This window comes from Typopeltis vanoorti, chromosome 12 (assembly GCF_054136105.1).
Source record: "Typopeltis vanoorti isolate ZY-2024b chromosome 12, IOZ_Tvanoo_1.0, whole genome shotgun sequence".
Lineage (NCBI taxonomy): Eukaryota > Metazoa > Arthropoda > Arachnida > Uropygi > Thelyphonidae > Typopeltis > Typopeltis vanoorti.
In genome coordinates, this window is record NC_143560.1 from 81,828,184 (window position 1) to 81,849,855 (window position 21,672).

At 36.7% G+C, this 21,672-nt stretch overlaps 1 protein-coding gene across 3 annotated transcripts; it reads right to left on the reverse strand.

The window, feature by feature from the left end:
- Window positions 1-521: 521 nt before the first annotated feature.
- LOC150100933 (N-acylglucosamine 2-epimerase-like) lies at window positions 522-19,011 on the reverse strand. Of its 3 annotated transcripts, XM_090401427.1 has the most exons (9): window positions 18,804-19,011; window positions 17,247-17,356; window positions 16,749-16,824; window positions 16,412-16,657; window positions 10,804-11,028; window positions 5,778-5,859; window positions 5,349-5,656; window positions 3,273-3,360; window positions 522-721 (listed from the first exon to the last, which is right to left on the reverse strand). In XM_090401427.1, exons 1-9 carry the CDS (start codon window positions 18,813-18,815, stop codon window positions 642-644), a joined length of 1,227 nt encoding a protein of 408 aa, XP_090257553.1. In that variant the 5' UTR covers window positions 18,816-19,011; the 3' UTR covers window positions 522-641. The 3 variants fall into 3 exon arrangements, with proteins under 3 accessions (XP_090257553.1, XP_090257552.1, XP_090257554.1); XM_090401426.1 differs by having other exon boundaries at window positions 633-3,360; XM_090401428.1 differs by lacking the exon at window positions 17,247-17,356 and having other exon boundaries at window positions 633-3,360.
- Between the last annotated feature and the right edge of the window lie 2,661 nt (window positions 19,012-21,672).

The window sequence follows — 21,672 nt, forward strand, 5'->3', positions numbered from 1 at the left end:
TGAGGGATTTCAAACAGTAATTCAACAGCGATTGCTAACAATTAAGTTTGATTAGATTTGCTTGTAGGACAGACGGAACCCAGTAGTTAGCAGCACTTATCTAGAGCATTCCACTTCCAGAGGTGACAGATTGCAATGGTATGTAAGATTAACAGAGCATCGATAGTGAACGCTGTACTTGTAAACAGAATCCCAGATATGTCTTTCGACTATTCGAATGTCATGCAATAAAGTGTTCGCTGGTGTCAAAATGATGTGAACTAATACGTTAAAGCTGGAATGTAGAGGGGAGTAAAATTTACCTTACGAGTAGAGAAGTAGAAAGAAAAAAAATTTGGCAGTTACACCTAAATTATTGTCGAGTATGAGAGAGATTTTATCAAACAAACATACACAACTAACACAATAACAGCACCAAAAAAATAATTAGGACTTTAGGCTGTTTCACATTGATTTCTATAAAAATAATAGAATCATTTCACATGATTCTATTATTTTTATAAAATAATAGAATCATGAGATTAGCAGGATAGTTCTTTATTGTTTTTACACTTTGCTACACTATTTGCATTTCACGCAAGCAACTCTGCCATCAATGAAAGCAGTTTTTGAATCTTACGTCATTTCTTGACTGATTTTCCTCACTTTTCGTTATTTTCCAGTAGGAGGCGCTCTAATATTTGCTCGCATAGAAGAAGAGCTCTAGGCACGTGGAAACATCCTAAACGATACAAAATAAAGTAGTAAATTTATAAACAAAATACAAAGCTAACAATTACTATACCCACGTGATTAACAACAAAACTTCGTAGCGTCAGTCAAACTGACAAAATAGGTGTAAATATAGTTCATCCTATTTATCATAACTTCATGCATCAAGCATAGAAAGAAGATAGGATAAAATCAGTTAATATCCTTCAAGAGATTGTCATTAGCTGTACAAATAACTGAGCTCATACTGAAGAAATAACATTTCGTCATGCGTACAGGAAAATCGACTAGGGAACACGCAATGAACAAACTAAAATACAATTGAAGTGGATGGCGGATTATGTAGTTCGTGGCTATGTGGAGTGTCCTACAATGATGAACTCTTGTACTCCGTTAGAGGTATCATATGATACTAATCGGCGGATTCAAAAATATATGAATATCATTAAGAGCAAACACTTCCATACGGATAGCCAGTTATGTGGATTGTCTTATACGAAATAGAGAAACAGTAAATAAGATGTGCATCTCTGTGCTATGGAGCAGTTGAAATAATCAAAATGAGTTTCATTATTTAACTGGTAAACACCCAAAATTACTATTAAAATGTTTTCATAAGGACTGAAAGTGTTTGGAGCCGAATACATATTGTTAATGACGTCACATTGTTATAGGAATTCTATGGCTTGTATGATATGGCGTTAGCAGTTTCTCATCCCGCAAATATAGATTAGCTTCACAGTGGATATTAGAGCGGTATTCCTAGAGGCTATGGATTACCAATAGAGAGAGAGAATTCGTACAGTTTTACTGTCATCACTTTGTTGATTTCGTCTAGTAGAATGTTTGTGTATCTTCTTCGGCGTTTCTTTATGGTTACATTTAAAACATCTGAATAAAAGAGGCAGAACCTTACTATTTTCAGTTCCACATGACAGTTTCAGTACTGTGAAATCTTAGAAGACTTAGAAGAATGTTGAACACACCTCAGAGGGATAATTAAAGTGGTGTGTTTTGTTACATTGTCTAATACGACTGCTCTTATCTCAGTGCTGCACACTTAATCCAACCATTGTCGTCAAAGAAACCGTGAAATTTCTTCGTACTTTCTTACATTTGTTATTTTATTTTATACATGACATTACTTCTGCAGTCATAAATCACAGTGCATTCTTTTCGAGATCGCTGATAAATTTAAAAGCAGTGAACTGCGGTGTGAACATCTTTTGTTCATATCTTTGCGACTGCTGTTATAAAGTTGCAAGTTGTGAACAAGAAACTATCAAGAAAGAGAAGCTAACGTATGAGTAAGAATAAAAGCGAATATTTTATAGATGTAAGAAAGGACTACAAATATTCAAGGGGGGGGGTTATGATGTATGAGGCGAATGTTTTGTCTTTTTTTTTTTCATCGTAATATCTGATACTTTCAAATCATTAACCATCTGTAGGAGACTTTTGACGAAAGGAGAAAAGAAACTTCCAGTCAAAAAAAAAAAAAACCATGAAACCAATCTCCAAGGTTTAACCCTGAATGGCCCGAGGGTTAGAAAAATGCACGCGATGAAAGGAAATACAAAGTATCCGTCATGGCCAGAAATGATCTTTTCACAAAGCGGGGAGCTCTTCTCCATTGTTCGACGATAGTTCTTATTTTGTACAGGAAGCGCGCGACCATTTCGTGCCATCCACTTTAAAGTCCTCGTGTCACGCCTGTCCGACAGTGCCTGGAAGATTTATAACACGGTTTTGTGTACTCCGCAAGCGGCCAACATAGTCTTCAGTGACACGTGTGGCAATCGATAGAAACAACCGTTCAGTTCTTAGCAAATAATCGTTTCCTTGCGTGACAGTATTGCCACCTAGCGACTTTCGATGGAATCATACTTTAAAATATTAATCGCTGTATTAGAGTTGAAGACATCGGTCACTGAACTGTCTTGTTAGATGCTTCCTGGCCACACCCGGAGATGATCACCGAAAATTATCATTTGTGCGATTTCCTCCTCCTCCTAATAAAGTGAATATGCACCCTTAGATTTTCTTGTTTTCTCTGCGACATGTAAGATAAAGACCTTTTGAATGCTAATGATTGTTTAATCAAAAGTCAGCTTTTCTGTCATCCTACCTACGAAGTTCGGCTAATTTCGGTACCATGCGTTGATCCCAGAACTTTGCTTTTATATACCAAACTTGGAACTTTTTTTTAAGCCGTTTCGGACTTCCGATAAGAGAAGTGCCCAGTACGAGATGATGAAAGACATCCGCTAAAGACAGACGCTTGGCTTATCTGAATATCAATCCAGTTAATTGATATTCAGGTAGATTCTTTGCAGGTGAGAGAAACAACATTGCATTCTTTGTTGGTTTAACCTCGTGTCGAATAATGTTGCTACCAAACCACAAATGTTTACGCCATTAATGTTTTGATGACACTAGTAGATTGGTAACCAAGGCGACATCAGGAGAAGCTTGAGTGTAGAGGGTAAATTCAGTTTCCTTAAAATGTTTTTGGCATAAATCAGTAACTAAATTTAGTGTTAATGATAATGAGGTGTTACCTTTGAATGGACTTCCTTTGAAGTTCTGGTTGACTCTGTTTTCTCGGTCAAGATAGCCATACCATTCGCCATGTTCCGGCTCTGAAAACTGAGAATGAACATTTGGTTTATTACAAATTTAGCGATCATATATGAGCATGCTTTTATTTTTCAATTTTATAATAAAGAAAAATACAGGAAAATAAGTTGGACGTATCTTCAGAATTGCTTTCTTGAGTGAGAAATTCATTCAAGATTTCGAGTTGAAAATCTAACAATCGTAACTTTAAAATATAATCATCAATACCCAGCATTCATTGATAAGAATAGTTAATGTAATTAACTAATGCATTGCATTATAAACTATATTGTGCGCCCCTTACAAGGAAACAATGATAATCTAAAACAGGGTTTCCCAAACTGTGTTCCGCTAGAAGTTCTCCTGGAATTTGTCATTTTAGTTTTCTAAGCATTATTCATGAATATATATTTTATAGTGAAATTATTCTGAGGAGAATAATATTTGTGGATATGTCGAAAAGCTCAGACCCATAACACCTAATAACATCTGTGTTCTTAATTTTCACACATCGAAACCTTTCAACATTTGGGAAAGGGAATACCGCTGTTTATGACCGGTCATAGTAATAGCCAGCAAGCCCATTACAACAATATGCGGCGTATCCTCTGTTCTCAAAACTGAACGAAATAACATCTGTGTTGTAAATGTTAGTGACCAATCAGCAAGGAAGTATAAAGAATTTTTCCACTGAAATTGAAGATCAGAGTAGTCTGTATCCAGTTCTCAAATCTACTAATACTGAATACTTTCTTCGCAAGTTCGTATTGTAGGGTGAAAGTGCTCGTTTCGAAAACCGAAGTGCCGTGATTTTTTTTTAAAGTAATAGGCCTGCAGATTTGAATATGAGATAAGGGGGTTTGTTTAATTTTGGTGTTAAGAAATCTTTTACTGAAGGTGTTTGTGACGCAACAGATAATGAGTCATCCACCTCCAGCCTACAAAGTCATCCATTCTCTAGGACGTGCAAAAGGAGGGGAAAACTCCCAGCACACAGGAGAAAAAGTCTGCATTCACTCGTAAGTACTTATAATATTATAAATTTTTGGTGATCAGAATGGGATATGTCAATGAAAATCAGCACAAATTAATTTAATGTTTATGTTTAATCGATGTTTGATTAATTATTAATTAATGATCGATTAAAATTAATAATAAAAATCAGCTAAATTAACAATTAATTAATACATTACAAACAAGGTGTTCCGTGAAAATTTCAGGATTTGTGAAGTGTTTGTAGGAAAAGTTTGGGAAAAAACGCTGATATAAACATCAGTTAATACAATAAAAAACAATGCAGTATTTATCACGGGATTGAAAAGATCAAATTTGAGTCTTGTCTAGGGAGGGAAGAATAGGCTTTGCGACCGAAGGTGAGCTACGTCATCTTACAAAATAGGCAAACTGGATGGAGACTACTCAGTGATGTAATGCATTGGTCTCATAGCTTTGACAGCACTCATACCAATGCATCCTCCTCGTAGGGATTTTGATAAATAATGGTCTTTTAACCGATTAAATGTGTGTGATATTTGACATCGTATTGTTTTGTCTTTCACACAGAGTTCCCATTTCGATTGACTTCGGAAATAAAGGCAAAAAGCAATCCATTGATTTGTTTTTACGAAACTCATCAACTAAAGGCATCTTGTATTACATTACTATTAGTACCTAGGACTGGCTAAAGATTAGGTAATCCGAAAATTTCGTTTTAGCGACCAAACATTGAACTTTATTCAAGTCACTTGAGGTCTCTAACATTCTCTTTCACTAAGCGATGAAATTCGTCTACCACCTAACGACATTCGCAGACATCCATGTGTGGGATTCGAACCTGCAGCCTCTTGTTTGGAGGGTGAATACGGTTACTGATCGCCCAGTAAGTTGCGCAAATCGAAGCCTTATCAATTTCCAAACCGTTGATTTTATTATATAAGGACGACTATACATATGTTGCAGCTATTGAAGGTACTGTGCAAATTTTATTAATGAAAATACAGGAAGGAAAGATTTCTTACGTTCATTAGTGCATATTTAGTGGTAGACTCGAAGAGATCAGCCCATTCCTTTTTTCCAGTCGCCTCAAAAGCCATCAGAGAAGCCACCATCATTTCACAGTGGGGCCACCACAGTTTCAAGTTCCATTCGAGTTGGACTGGTGGAAGGCCGTCAGCGTCCAAAAAATAAAACAAACCACGACATTTGCCGTCCCATCCAAGATTATAGCTGCCTTTAATAAAAATATTAATAGCCGTCTGCAAAAGAAGGGCATCGTAACGTTTGGCGACCTCCCTCAGCAGAAACCACCCTGCTTCAATTGAGTGACCTAGCGAGAAGACAAAAGGAATAATTCACACAACTGAATAAGAAGTAATGTTTAGTATAATCCAATCAAAGAGATTACTAAAATGCAGTTGCTGGAATTAATAAAAATCACATTCACTCACCTGGAATAATTAGTCTACCATCAGCTCCAGGAAGTTCATTTCCATCTGTTGACACTTTTTCTAAAATTACCGTGCCATCTCGCTGATAAAGAACAAAGATAAGTTTAATTGACATATTTTAAAGGTGGTTCGAACTGAACAACCTACAGATTTAACCTTTAAGATCTTTATTTAAAGTTCAAATTTTAAATTCTGGAACACTATTGTTGGTGATGCATTCTTCGATTTATTTATTCGTATGGAGTTTCCTCCCTTTTTCTCCCTCGTCCCTATTATAAACTGGCGGGAAAAACCTTACTGCCCCCGCCCAAGACCAGCTAACTTGGCTATGGCTGAGGAAGAATCGAACCTAGGACACCTTCCCCAGTCATATGGTTGCGAAGCGCACAACCATTAGGCTAACCGCGCGGACCATTCTTCGATATGGACTGTTCACTAATTTTTGGAGAGACTTGTACTGCAGACCAATCTAGTAGTTGGCTGAGTGGACATCCTGTTCACTCTCCGACAAGCCTTCTTTGAACTTGCACGTTTGTGACTATTTTTAGATTTTGGCAGATTAATTTCTTTATCCTACTTGAAGTGGCATAAAATGTTCTGTCGTTTGTCTCTAGAATAAAGAAGCTTTTGTTCAACCGTGAGGAGTCATTATCAATACACCGTAGGTTTTGTAGCCTTTCTTTTATGGATTCACGTTAAAAAAACTTATTTAAAATATTGAATGAATGTATTGACGTGTCGGCCTTCAAAAGTTTCCAAGCGATATTCGCATACCCGAGGAAAAAGGCTGTCACAAACCCTCATTTCGTTTAAAGTGAGAAATTTCGAAATTTCCATCCTTCATAATTCAGGTGGACTGAATAACGTGATCCTTGGTTCGATAAAAAGCCAAGAGGCTATTTTTTTGTTTTGCTTGGTTGTTTGAACGCAGTTAAAGTTTAAGGATTGCAAAGTTGAAGAATGGACTAAACTGGTTAATATGAAATCTAAGCGTAGGCCACTCTACAAATTAGTTGGTTGTTTTGTGTAACTTTTCTTTGGTTCATAAACGTGATTTATGAAAATTATCCAAGTTACCTAGACAACATTTTATTCAAGGCGAAAAATACTATCCATGAACTCAGTGATTTGTAAGAATAATCAGTCTCTTAATATTGCCACAAAATATCCTGCCATATTTCATTAGTTTTGTTTAAGAGGAGACATAAAACTCATCACTTTCGAAGAATAATAAAATCAAGTAAAATATAGTAATTTTCTTAATTGTTTCTTGATAAAATGCATAAATGAAAACCCAGTAATTCATTGAAAGGTTCGTGATTCGTAGACTCAATTTTTATAAGACGCAGAAAGACCATCGTTTGAAGATTTTAAGTTCATTTTAGTCTAAGTTGGACAAAAAGGTAGAAACACGAATAAATAATACTAACTTTTGGTTGTAATTACAGTTAAACAATTCAAACTGAGAACCGCGTGTTATGCTTCTCACCTGCAGTAGGCTGGTTAGTATTTTATGGAATGAGAACTGAAGTTTCTTGGTGGAGGCGAACAGGAAACATTTAGAAAGATCCGAGCTGGACCAGCATCACGAGATAAGGACTTTTCAACTGAAAGACATTGGAGTGTTGGGGGGGGGGGTAATAAGAAGTAGCAATCTGCTAGAAACGTGGGTTTTAGGACACACGCAGTGAACAGACATAATCCAGTGGCCTCGTTTTCTTAGTTGCAACGGTAACGCTTTCTGTCCAGCATTTGTAAAATTGATTAGCCCGCTTTAATTTTCAAAAGTTATTTTAAAGGGTCCTCAATCCTAGGTAGAACTCGAACCCAAGTCTTTCCAAGCAAACACGTCCAGTTGAGTGTGATTGCGCTATCGAATCGACTGAAGTCGAAGATGCAATGCGGATGATATTGTGCATAAAAATAAATAACTAGCAGTTTCGATTGTCATTTCAACTTCGTGTATTTGTGTACTTGAACTATGTCTCGAACAACCTCGTTAGTTTTGTGGTGTATATTTATGTCCGATTAGTCTGATAAATGAGTTTATCACGTTAAATATTACACTGATGTTAGTTTATATCCAGTCAAAAATTTATTTTAAAAAATATATTGTTCCATTTAAAATGCGATTGATTGATCTGTTCTTAACCTGCTGGATGTGTAGTAACATACAACTGGCATTATTATGTTATAGAATTTCTAGGAACAAGGGGTCAAAATCTTTAATATTATCTGAAAGTGTTATTCTCATATATAATCAATAGAGAAATCAAAACTTTAAATGATTAAACAAATTAGTAAGGTAAAATATTCAGGATAGCACTAAATAACTATGGCATCACGCAAAATGAAGTACAATTAACAAAAATAGAATAATTGGACGTATCAGTAACCTCATCTGGAAGAATGCACGGGTAAGCGGGTTTTTCCTCCCGTAAAATCAAGAAAATCGACCGTCGTACCCACATTATTTCAGACAGTAACATATTCTGTTAGGGTTAAGTACCAAGAGATGGCAGCACTTGTTTGCCGGTCTCTTCATCAGTGGCCGCCTATATGATATGGGCAAGCTATCTCTGATTGGCTACCGGTGGAGATTGAACTGCCCACTCAGTCTCCAAAAGCTAGATGGGGAATAAGGCCTCTCCTACTCCCCATAAAGGAATAAAAGGCATTAGCTGATTTATTTTATACATAAGAATGTGCAGAGATATTGTCAGACTAGTTACATATGCAACAAAAATACGTGCAGCAACTACAAAAAGTATACAAATAACCATTTGGAAAAGTTATAACAGATGAGAAAAGAAGTGGATACCAAATGAAAAAGAAGCAGAGGAAGGCCGAAGAGAAGATGGTTGGTTAGGATGGTTTTCGAAACAATTGCCATATAAGCAACTAGGATTAGTGAAAGAAAGAAGGTGATCAATGACTATTTTGTCACATCACCAGCCGGTTCAAAGGCACTTCGTAAGCCTTCTAAAATTCATTTCTGCATACAATAAAATGTCAGCGTGCTTGTATAGTTCCGACGTTATTGAGGAATCAAAGAAATAGCTCTTCATCTCACATTCAAATCGTTTTTACCTTTGACCCTCGTCTTCAAATATTCTCTCTCTTTCACACGCACACCTCGATAATGTGCTGACAAAGGGGTTTTCAGGAATTTCTACATCTCCCTGTAATTGCATTGTTCCTCTTATTGATAGAACGAATAAACAGACGCGCCGTTTCAAATCGCCTTCGAAGTAACGACACCTTTTCCATCACTGCGGTACTTTTATGGGGTCGTTACAATCGCACACTCCCTGTAAGGTGCAATATTTATGATGTCGTTAAAATGTCGCTGTAAGGATATGAAGGGGGGTTACGCAAAGGAGATGACGGCTGAAAATCGCCGATAAACCTTTTCTATCGGATTGCACATTCTTCTAATAGATAGCCACACAGCTGAAGGCGCGGGCCATATACGCCATGTCGTATTTCTTAAACGCAGCAATGGCGTTTAAGAGATACTCGAATTCGTGCAAAGAATTATTTTTCCTTATTTGCAAATACTTGGAGAAAATTTGCAAAAAACCCAAATTTGATTTAAAAAAAAAAAAACTTTTGACACAAGGAAAGCATTTTATGTGAATTTGCCAAATATAACAAGGTTTGTAAATCTCCGAGTGGATTTTTATTTATTTTATGAATATCAGTCTCTCAACGAAAATATATTGCAAACTTCTAAAGCATTAGTATTAGGAAGAAATTCTAACATCCCCCCGATTTGGCTGCTACGTGTTGACCAATCACTGCTCATGTTTTTTTGTACGTTTAAAGGAAAGTGAAGAGATGATCGGTGGCCATCATGTTACGCAGAACTCGCTCACTAAAAGAAATATAAGGCCGAATATTTTTTATTTCGGATATCTTTCTAGGTTACAGGGCATTGTTTATAGAAAGGTAAGCGGTGATGTTTCCTTTTATATCTCCGTAAACAGTGCACGGAAGAAATCGCAGGTCATTCGTGTAAACACATTTATAGCTATTATTGATTAAATATAATCTAGACACCAATTTATATTTATTACTTGTTAAATAGAAATAAATTTATATTTATTGAGAATAAACCTTTCTGTAGGGTTGTGAGAACCAAATTCTTTTTCTTGCCTAGAAAACGGTCAAGAAACGTGGCTATTAAGATATTTACGTGATTTCTGTTCTTAATATAAGATTTAATCCTGCCGGGTACATCGAACCTATTTCCATCAGGAGTGTTTGCATCATCTTATCAGAAAAGTATTCTGTTTGTTTTTCCATACGATGTGTTTGAAACCTGGGGAGGGGTCGGGGTTCTTGTTACTGAAATAGCGAAAAGCAGCTAAGAGTTCTTTAATTCGTTTCGAATTTTAAACAGTCTTCTTCGTCATAAATGCAATTAATGAAGAGTGAGAAAAAAAAATCTTTTCACCAAGAAAATTGTTTTATATTTTGAGATGGATGCGATTGGTGACGTCACTTCCGGGTTTGACAGCTTTCTGATGGTCGTGGCTGTTGTCATAAATTACTGTTTCGAAAAGGATTTTTCGGTTTTCTCATCTTTTTTTTTTTACCCTCTTTTTACCTTGCGGTGTCGAGGGTATTGTTAATCATCGGACCTCAAACCGTTCACAGGATAAGGTGTAGCCCTACACCCCGGTGTATCCTATGTCCTGTAGTGTTGAGTTCTCAAAGACGGTTTGCCTGCTTTGCGGGATGAAAAACCCCAGGATAAACTGGGTAGAAAAACCCTGCTGTCCACGCCCATGACCGGCTAACTTGGCTATGGCTGAGGAAGATCCTTAAGCTCCTCACGTTACCGACGGGAATCGAACCTGGGGACACTCCTTCCCCAGGTTTTTTAGAAATATTTAGGGTTTAGAAAGTTTTTTTTTTTTTTTTTCAAACGTTGTCTTTGCTCTTCACTCCTAATCAACGTCATGACTAAATGCCTCTTTAAGTTAGCATGCATATATTTAAAAAAAACCTTATCTCTTACCTGCACGTGCTGCAAGATCTGCTGAATACACCATTCTCTGTCCTCGACGTAGTTGCTGGCTGTTTCGAAATCTACCACTTCCACTTCGTCCAGAAGACATAAAAGCATCATAGGAACGCTCAACAAATTGGTTGCCGGAGCCCCCGAAAGACGTGGCCTTCCCAGCTCCGAGTCATCTACCCGAACCCAGTAGATGATTTTATCCAGAGTGCGAAGTCCTTGCAGCTGGAATCGTCAAATGGCACTTTATTTAACACCAAATATGTCACACTGTAAAGAAATAAGCATAAACACAGTTTCCAGTGACTTTCTGGTGAATGTCTAATTTTTACAACGTATTTCGATAAATTAAGTTTATTTTCGCCATTCTCGTACTGCTAAGATCTGTACAATTCAGTTAACAACACTGAAGAGTGTAAATGGTAGGACGAGCCTCTGATTGTGTTGTATTACTCTAATTAAAATATTGAATAATTTCTACGAGTTAGAAATTTCTGTTGTAATGATTTATAGGACTAAATATTGTTGTCTGTTAGTGGCGAATGCCATGTTTAGTCTCGAGAGAAGGGTTCCAGTTCCTATCCCTTCGTTGCTCTTTATACAGTGGGAGTGATATATTCTTCATGCTAAACATACATAGCGATCCAATCCAAACTTCAGTCCATTCCGAAGCTACATCAGTAAAAGATAGTGCACGGGCCTGAACCTCTCAGTGACGACTCAGGAGACTTAATCCTGCTGCTACATGCTCTGTCAGGCGTGCTTGAAGAGGAAGTCCGCGTTGAAGGAGAGTAGGTTATGGTAAGAAGATTTGTCATTCTCCGTATAGGTGTGATGTCTAAGAGTATCTCCGCTCTTTGCATGTCTCTACTCTTTTTTTTGTTTGTTTCAAACCATAAATGAATCTATAATGAAACATACAGATTATGACAGTGCGACAAAAAAAAAAAAGAAATCTCCCTCAGAAACCAATCTCCCTCCAAAAAAAACAGATCAAGCACATCCTACAAATCACGTCAGACTCTCCACAATAAAAATTCGCTTTCACATCTATTTGAACATCTGAACTGTTGACACCAAATCAAAATAATCTTCACTATACTTAGTTATCTAGACCAGACTTCTTACTCTCACCCGTGTGGCACCCGTGCCTTTGTGAGATCTGACATCGCTTTCCAGAGAATGAATAATCACCTGCTTTTGACCTGGCTCATCTTTCAGTAACATTTATCTTCACATTTAGCGTTCTCCAAATTCCGAAAACCACTGACCTTTTGCCTTCCTATCTGTGAAGCTAGACCTTTGTTGGAGTGAGTCCAGCTCCAAATACTGAAATCATCTTCCTAGGCACCTTAACGTTCACAGTTATAACTGATTCCCTTTTTCCAACTCTACCGACTCGCTGGAAGAGATGCCGAAGTCTATGCTAATAAGCAATGACCTAACGCAAGCGATACATCTGCTTACTCGAATTCCTGATAACTACAACAAATCAGTTGGAAAAAAAACATCTTATTGCAGGTGGCTTGCAACAAGAACTCCAGCTTCATACTCAGCTTATGCTGAAGCAAGCAGTAAATGCAAGACGGTCTTCAGTAAATCTAACTCGGACTTTATCAAAGCCAACGGCAGAAAATTCTCCTGTCCAAATAGAAGTCGTGCCTTCAGGTCCTTTGCACAGGACATTGAAAACAACTCCTGCTACCTGAGCTTCTACTTCCCTCGCATTCGCATGTCACAGCAGCCACTGTTGTGTATTCAACAGTTTCGTCTAACTGTTGGATAAACCAAGGCAAGCAAATCTCCTATCATGACAGTAACTGAGTGCCATATGCTTCCCCTGGTTTTTGGCAAAAGAGGGAAAAATAATACTAAATAGTTTAGAAACAGAAAGATGTTCTCTTATCCCAATGGCATCTTCTCAAGTGTATTTAAACGTTGTGCTCCAGATATAATATCTCTTCAATCTTCTGTATTTGACTGGCACTTATCCGCACACATGGAAAAAACAGATACCTATCCTATTCCAGAAAAGGAAGATAGAAGTCTGCCATCAACTGCATTGCCATCACCTCAATCCTCTCAAAAAATCATGGAGAAAGTTACAAACAGTAAACTTTTCAAAACCTTACAGGCCCACCTGTTAATTAGCGATAACCATATGGAATGCGCCAATCTAGATCCACTGCTGATGTTTTGGCCTCGCCCACCATCGGATCCATGCCATTGAAAAGATTCGAAGAAACACGCACCGTTGCCTTCACATCTCTAGGGCTTTCGATCGTGTTTCCCATCGAGACCTACGCGTGCTTAGAAAACTGCCTTCCTTCGGTCTTACCTGCTATCCTATATATTGGATAGGCAGCTTTCTTTCTGGTTGTTCACTGGCTGTCATGGTGGACGTCACCTACTCTTCGAGCTTTCCCACCAATGTAGGAGTGATCAGGACTTCGTTCGACAAACCCTCTTTCTCTTTCCTTTAACAACTTACTATTAGTTACCTCCAATCCTATCCATAGCTTAGCCGAAGATACAATCCATTCATTCTACTCTCTTCTAACAAACCTTATAGTTCTCAGACGTTGCAAGCTTGAAGATCATCTGCAACCACTACTTAAATACTGATCTCTATACTAACTTTCACAGGAGCATGGATAGCCTTGTCACCTTCAATGCCACGACCAAAATGTTTTTTTTTTGTTTCATGTCACTAAAGGGATCTCAGCTCCCCTTCCCTTATCTTCCTTTTCAAGTCAGTATGAAATAACTTTCCCTGGACTGATCATTGCTTCCTAATTCTCTTTTCATAAACAAATTCCATCATTAGCTTCTGCTAAAAAAATTAGGTATTCTTTCCCAGCTGCAAATTCTGTTTTACACCCAACCAGCTACTAACCGTACACAAATTTTAAACTTGCCCATCCTTAAAATACTGTCCACGGATTAGTCGTGGCTAAAACCGCCCTAAAAGAATTCTTTTGTTGCCCAGAGGAGAGCAGTTTGGTTCATAGAAGACCCCTCTGTTACAGACTCACTTCAACGTCTGCTTGGGCGACTTAATGTTTCACCTCCGTCTCTCTTCTACAGGTCCTTCCACGGTTACTGCTCCACTGAACTGGTAAACCCCCACCCCCTTTCTATTGGGTTTCTTAAAATAAGAGCATCACTTGCCCAGCCTCCCTTTTCAGTACAACTGAAAACTGCAAACACTTCGAACATTATTCTCTTCCTCGTTTATTCAATCTTCTCTCCCCCCCCCCCCTCTGGAAGACAGCCTTCCTCATAAAGTTTCCCCCAACCAATTATAAACCTCCAAATCTCCAAGAAACATGTCTATATATTTTTTCTTCCTCAATCTTTATCTGCACCTCCGGCACAGTTGTATCTCTCGTGGGGGGGGGGGGGGTTAAATATATACGAGGGTGTGCTGGAAAGTTATGATGATCATCATGAAGGATGTCTTGAAAAAACATGTCTTATATATCCCAAAAGAAAACGAAATTATTAAAATTTGATGGAACATGAGGTTAAAGGATTTTAAGGTATGTTCATTCTTGTAGTTATGTCAGTTGCTTTAATATTTTTTCTAGGCGTTTATCAGAACTTTCCAGCCCCCCCCCCCCATAACGGAAATTAGAATAATAATCCTACAAAAACTCATTTTCATTGCACTGGTGTGATATTCTATTTTTTATCCTCTAGCTTACGAAGCATTTGGCTTTAAGTTAAACATGTGACGTAACCAGCGAACACTTCCCAATATGTATAGCAGAAATAGTAATATTCGAACACCTAACGAATTCCTTAAAATGAATAACATTTACTTAAGCTTTACTAATAGCAAATTATTCGGCTCAGTATTGGAATATCCTCTGTACATTCTTTAAGTTACAATTAGTTGAAATAAGCAGAACAGAATCGTGCTTAAGAACAGGTTGATGAGATTCATACAAGGCCTCGTCTAACAGTTCAATAAGTTATACATATTTAATAAATAAATTAATAATGATGTTGACTGGTTAATGCTGAGAGATCCTGAGGCCATCATTCATATTTAAATTCGATTCGTTGAACAGAGCTTGCTTCCAAGCATTTCATAAAAGACGTGAAATGCTTTGGTTTTGTTCTATCAAAGTCGACGGAAGAAAAATCGGAACTGTTGCGTTATATTATGCAGTAGGTGATCATCCATGCGTACAGACCAACCTTCGGTATGTGTGATGTAAAAGAAAGAAAAGCAAGGAACCTTATATACTCCCACATAGGACGAAGGAGATTGCCTTGAAGAGAATGCCAGAAAGAATGTGACTTGCGAATAGGAGGAAAGAAGACTTTGCGACACTTGCGCTCTGAGAATTACGTTTTCTCGAAGCACTCGATTTAAAGAATAGAACATCCACATATAACTTGAGAGAACAGAGAATATAGTTGAAATTTTTCATCATTTTCAATGAAATTGATGTTATAACCATTAGAATAAAGTGTAGATTTAATGCTATTACGTCTGTTGTAGAAGTTTTTCTATGGAAAAAAAGATGCCCTTTTTTGATAACGATTGGACTTAAAACAGAAAACTAGCATGCATGGGAAGATATTTCTCCCCATGCATGGGGCTCTAGACAGACGTGTTCCAGTTTTTATCTTTTAATTCCTTGTCCGAAGGCACTTCGTGTAACACATTTAATTTATCTGCGGCTGTATAGAATCAAGTAAGCATGATGCAAACCGAAGCGAAAAAACTTTAAAATAACATCCTGTATAGCTGCTGTTCTCTCTTTATGTACATGAGTTATCACCACAGTAACGTGTTGCGTATGAGATAAAAAAGCGCTTTAAATTCAGAATCGTATTAACCAGGAGTTGATGCATAACTCCTTGTCAATTTTTAAGAGCTTTATACAGATTTAAGACTTAAATTTAAGATAAAGACACGAAGTATTAAAACGGATAAACGTATGTTTTACAGCAGAAGAAATTTGAAGAGCAATCTTCGTAACATCGGGGTTAATTTTTAAAAAATATATTTGGTATGCTTATAACCTATTGAACTCTACAATGGCGTGCTATATCTACTTCATTACCTGCAATATGAGGTATTCGTTGTCATAATTAAATGTAAAAATTCTGCTCCACTGCTTATTTTGACTTATTATAACCCACCAGAACTATTGAAACAAAGTTTTTAATAAATTATGGTTTATTAATTTTTTTTATAGAGGTTATTCAAATATTTCGGAGAATTCAGAGGTATTCTTTGGATAAGTTATCGGTTTCACGGAACACTTAGAGATGGCGCCACTGACAGCTACTTTTTAATAAATTAGCAAAGTTGCATGTATAGATAATAGATGGAGCCTCTGTTCTACACAGTTACACTTTTTGAATATTTAAAAATTTTCATGACAGTAACGTAACTTAATTGTGTAAAGTAACTGAGTATTAAAAAGTGACAATAAATATTTTGACCGATAATCACGGACACTCATAAATGAAGGTTTTCATTTTGCATAATACTATTTGCGGCTACATTAGATCTCTAAGAAATCACTTAGAACAAAAAAATATATTATAGTCCGTCTAAGGACTAGAGAATCCCTCTAAAACGAACCTTGTACCTTTGATCCTGTGTTGCTCTGTAGAGTTCCAAAAGTCCTAGAGTGTAGAAACATTCTGTAAAAATTGTCCGCTGAAGTTTAACAGGTTTACCATCCCTCGAGACTTGAAAATAGCATCTGCCAGACTTCTTGTCCTTGATATACTTCATCATAAATTCTGCTCCACGAACAGCAGCGTCTAGAATGTCTGGTCTTCTGAAACGAGGGAATTCGTTGTAAAGTCTACTGTAGGTCCAGACCTAAGTTTATAAAAAGGAAACACGTAAGTGTTGGTCCCACATTCACAGATAAACAATAAAGATTGTCCTGTAAAAGAAACACCTTACATACTTGTCTTCCTTGTAGCCAACCGTACTTCGAGTCATCGTACCTGGTTCCGTCCCTTCCGAGACAGTTGAAGAACCCTCTGAAAGAAATAATTGAGGTTAGAAGTAAAATGTTCGAGTTTTGGAATGTACGGAAAAAAGCAAAATAGAAAAGCGACGTATTTCACGTTCTACGATAAATCGCTAGCTTGGGCGTGGCATAACATTATTGGGTATTCTGTTTGCTGATTGAAATATGTAGAAATTCCGTATCTCAGTTGGTATAAAACAGTCCTTTGGTCGGAAAGAGCCGGGTTCGAACCATTTAAAGCGATGAAGGCAGACCTGATTTCATCAACTTGCCTTCAGTTTGAAATGTGTTTCTGAAAGGTCCTTGAATGTTTTCATTTCAGGAAACAGAAAAAAAAACATTGAACCACAATCAAGACTATATTGAGTAATATAAGGTCTTGATGTATATCTTAATTTCCGAATAATAGCACAAAATGAATGGCTTACTTACCCGCACACAGTGTCATGGGAATGTCGCAGCCAAAACTCCATCACCCTATCTAGTTCGCCTCTTATTTTCACCAGATAGTCTTGCAGCCATTGCTTCACATGCTGTTTCTCCTAAAGGAAGCGATTTCTGTTTGATTTTAGCATGGGGGGGGGTATATCATTTTAATTTCTCTTTCTGTATTTTTAAAATATCTATATAAATATTCATATACCTGCAAAGCCTTTGTGATAATGTTTCCTTTGCCATTGATTTTTTTCCCAACCGATTCCAGAGCTAGTCTAACACAGGAAAGGCTTCTCCCCCCCTTCCGGAAACTGCTTTTAATTCCCTCAATTTAGGAAAGAAAAAAAACGCCCTTATAACTCGCACTATTACAGACTATATTACGAGTGTTAACGGTATAGAATCATGGAATAGATACGGGCTCAGCTTTCGTTGATGGTTAAGAGTGTCGACAGGCCGTCCTACTTAATTATGAGGGGGAAGAAGGATTTAATCTTTTTATTTATTTTTTTTTTGGAGGGGGACATTAATAACTAACTTGCGTTATACACCCTCTTATGCATACGACCACTTTATATTCGTATACAAGTACCATGGTGGGCTATTAATTTTCATTTTATATTTTGCTCATTTTGGGCAATTTTTTTTTTTTCAATTTATCTAAATTGAGTAAAACAACCGCTGTTAATTCGAACTTCATTCACCCATGGAAAAAGCTCTTCCTTGTGTATGTTCATTTTCTTAGTTTCAACAGTTAAAGATATTAAAGTAGTAAAATTCCAAAGAGCAGATGACATCGTCTGTAAATTCAAACTTCAAATTTCGTAACAAAAATTACAGTAAAATAATTATAGGATATAATAAAAACAACGCAAAATGATAGTTTCGAAGTGTATAAAAATTGTAATACAAAGAACAAGCAAGCCAACCTATAGTTGATGTTCAGACCGCTTACGAGCAAATGTCTGAAGAATCACTTGAAATAGAATGCACAACCAATTCAAAAATATTAGGAATTGGTTCATAATATTTTTGAATTGGTTGAATTGGTAGGATTTTCTTTCTACATGCACTGTTGCTACATGGCATGATTTATTAAGACCCTCGGATCTTTGTATGGAATATGCTATACCCACATTATCGGATTCTTCCCTGTAAATCTGTGAGCGTTTGCTGTAGAAGATTTATAATACCTGAAGACTCCATGCAGAATTTTCATAGCTCAGTAGGTATCGTACTTGGTTTTAACAATATAATACAGAATTGAGTGTAAACCGACAGCATCGTCTCTATACGTATAGTGATAGCAATATTTTTGAATTTCTACACTGCTGCAAATTAGAGCTAATTTAAGGGTCCCAAACAATGAGAGGGAGCTCCAGATCATCTACTTCTTGGCCCCCGCCCGCCCTCGGGAAAAGTAAGGTCGTACTTACTTTTCCCGAAGATTTACAAGTGAATGTTTAAATGAAGGATCCGCTACAGCAAAAAAGAAATAACGCCCAGAATCGCCATTACGGTTTCACATTTACACACAGAAAATATGACACTTACTTGGAAATCCATTTTGCAATATTTTCGCAGAGAATGCTGGGAAATTGCAAGTGACGCCTCTTAGACTATACGCATACAGAAGGGGTTTCCCCCTTAGTTGTTTTCCGGTCAAAGTTCTCGATAAAAGATAAGTGTTATCGAACTCAAACAAACGAAACTGTGTCCTATGTCCCTCCCTCAGTTAATATTTAACCAGTTTTCCACTAGATGTCCTTCAGCTGAAAAGTACAGTTGGTTTTGACTGCATACATATTCTTTAGATGAGTTTTCATTTGAAATTCTTTTCTCGTATCCGCGCTGGTAGGCGGATTGTTTGATTTTGATAACAGGAGTTTGCACTTCATTTAATCTAAGATTCCCAGCTGCTGTTATTATAACTTGTAGATAAGTATCCCAAAATACACCAGATACGATTAACAGTACTATTGCACACTTAACATAAAATGTCTGTAAAATCTCATTGTTTTGAAACGTTAAAAGGAAAAAAGATTTATTCACTAAAAATATGAAGGAAAAAAAAATCAAGTTTTCAGTGTACATTGACATTTTTACTTGAAATTTCTGAGAAATATTTGATGGTAAAAATGTAGGTTAAACCATATTAAATCAAATGCATTACTCAGCACATGGCAAATGCTTATTTATGTTTTCCTTTTTCAGCATTATAGTTAGTCTGCGTTGCGTTATGGTGTGGAGTTGCTGTTCATCTTAAAACCGACTGCGAATCACAATGCAGATTAACCGCTTTGTGAAATTGCAAAGTATGGATTTCATAAATTACCGACTTTATACTATTATAATTCTAGATGGACTTAATAAGATTCATTCAATATATTTTTAAATATCACCGCTATCAGGGCACACAGACACGAAGGGTGATTAATTCCCTCCACCGTAATTAGAATATCTAACGAAGCAGTTGTTCATGCGCAGAACCCTAATCAACTTTGGGATCTAAGAAAGATTCTTTCCAAGAGTTTCGGACAATTTCAAACTGCAATAATTTAATTCTATAGAATACTGGAATGCGCGAGAATAATGGTCATCGTGCAAAGACCACAACTTGCTCTCTTTACTCGAATCCAAAGTGAAGCTGCTCTTTTTTTCTAGTGTGAATTCTATTCTCCTTCTGTTGCACAGTTTAACGGAGAAGTTTTACATCAACGTATTCTTGAAGTTCCATTTGATTGAATTGGCTTAAATTCAATTCGCAATCCTATAGAAAAGTTTCGCTGATATTGTGAATAGAACCACAGATCAAAACAAAAGGGTGGTTGTATTTCTGGCATGGAACAAATAATACCGATCGAATCGAGTCTTCTGCAGAAAAAAAAGAACGAATGTCTTTCTTTCTTTTCTTCCAGAAATTTTGTCACAACAAAAAGACGAGTTCAGTTAAAATATCTAAGTCCGCAGGAGCTGTTCCATTTATTCTTCTTAAAAAGGAATGATTTTTCTATTCACTATTTAACTTTTCGAAATTACTTGACTGTCGCGCACACTGAAATATTGGTTTCTAATCCAACTAAAATTGTTCTGGATAACAGTTGAAAATCCAGAACATTTTCGCATTGCTTTTAAATAATTTGTGAAGATGCACCGCACTCGTAAACCACTAATACCCTCACTGTTTAATAGCCATACAAAAGCTCTTAAATTGGTTTTCTTTTCTTTTCGGGGTCATTAACAACGTGCAGAAGATGATACTTTTTGTGCTTAAATCCTCTGTTAACAACTTAGGAATACGTTGCTCTCATTGAATTATTTTTATGGTATTGGATTGTATCCATAGAAATGATTCTTGCTCATCTAAATGTATCTCTTTGACTTTTAATCATATAATAGATCAAGAATCTACATGACCCTTTTCCAGGGTCTTGTAGATTCTTGTTGAACGTTGTCCACCGTCTCAATAAAACCTTTGTGGTCGATTTCTCCTGGAAAATCATTTTTTTATTCCACAAAGGAGACAAACGCCTTAGAAGATCACACAGTTAACAACCGCGATCCCTGGGCATCACAGCTTTCGTTGCTCGCCGCAGTTCAAAGACAACTCTGGCTCACAACTTTTTGGGACCAGTCAGAAATTCTTTTCGCCATATTATTTAATATTACTTGCAAGCATCCAAACTTCATTTTTAGTTTTTAAAGATGAGCCCGATAAACTTAAGGAGATACTCAAATTTTTCCAGAGCAAGTTGTCCCAATATTCATGCCTTAAACCTGATTCGAACTAGCTACGCCTGGTTACCAGGTCATGCCTATAATAATTGCTATTAATATTAGCAGTTTCTCATCTTTATAAACATGCTGTAGAACATGCATTAATATTTTCCATGGCTACGGGATCATTAACATGCGAACGCTTAACCAAAGCCCATAATACGTCCCCCCCCCCCAAAGAAAATGATCATATGCAATTAAAATAGTTGACCCTTGAAGAAGGCGGATTTGAACTGCGTGGATCCACTTATACTCGTTTTGTTTTCTTTTTTTTTTTCCCCAATAAATATATTGGAAAATTTTCGGAGATTTGCGACAATTTAAAAAAAAAAGCTCGCAGACAAACCGCGTAGTCTAGAAATATCAAAAAAAAATTAAGATAGGTATGTCATGAATGCATAAAATATGTGTAGATACGAGTCTATTTTATCGTTTACTATTATAAAATATGCGTAAGTCTATTATAGAAAGTTAAAAAAATTTATCACAACTTACGCACGCAAACACTTACAGAACCGTACACGGCCATTTGCAGTCGAGAGAAATGTAAATAAACGTAAAAAATGGCGTGTTAAATCATAACTACATAAAATTAACTTTTCTTAATTACTAAAATTAATTAGCATAAAATTTCATAACAATTCAT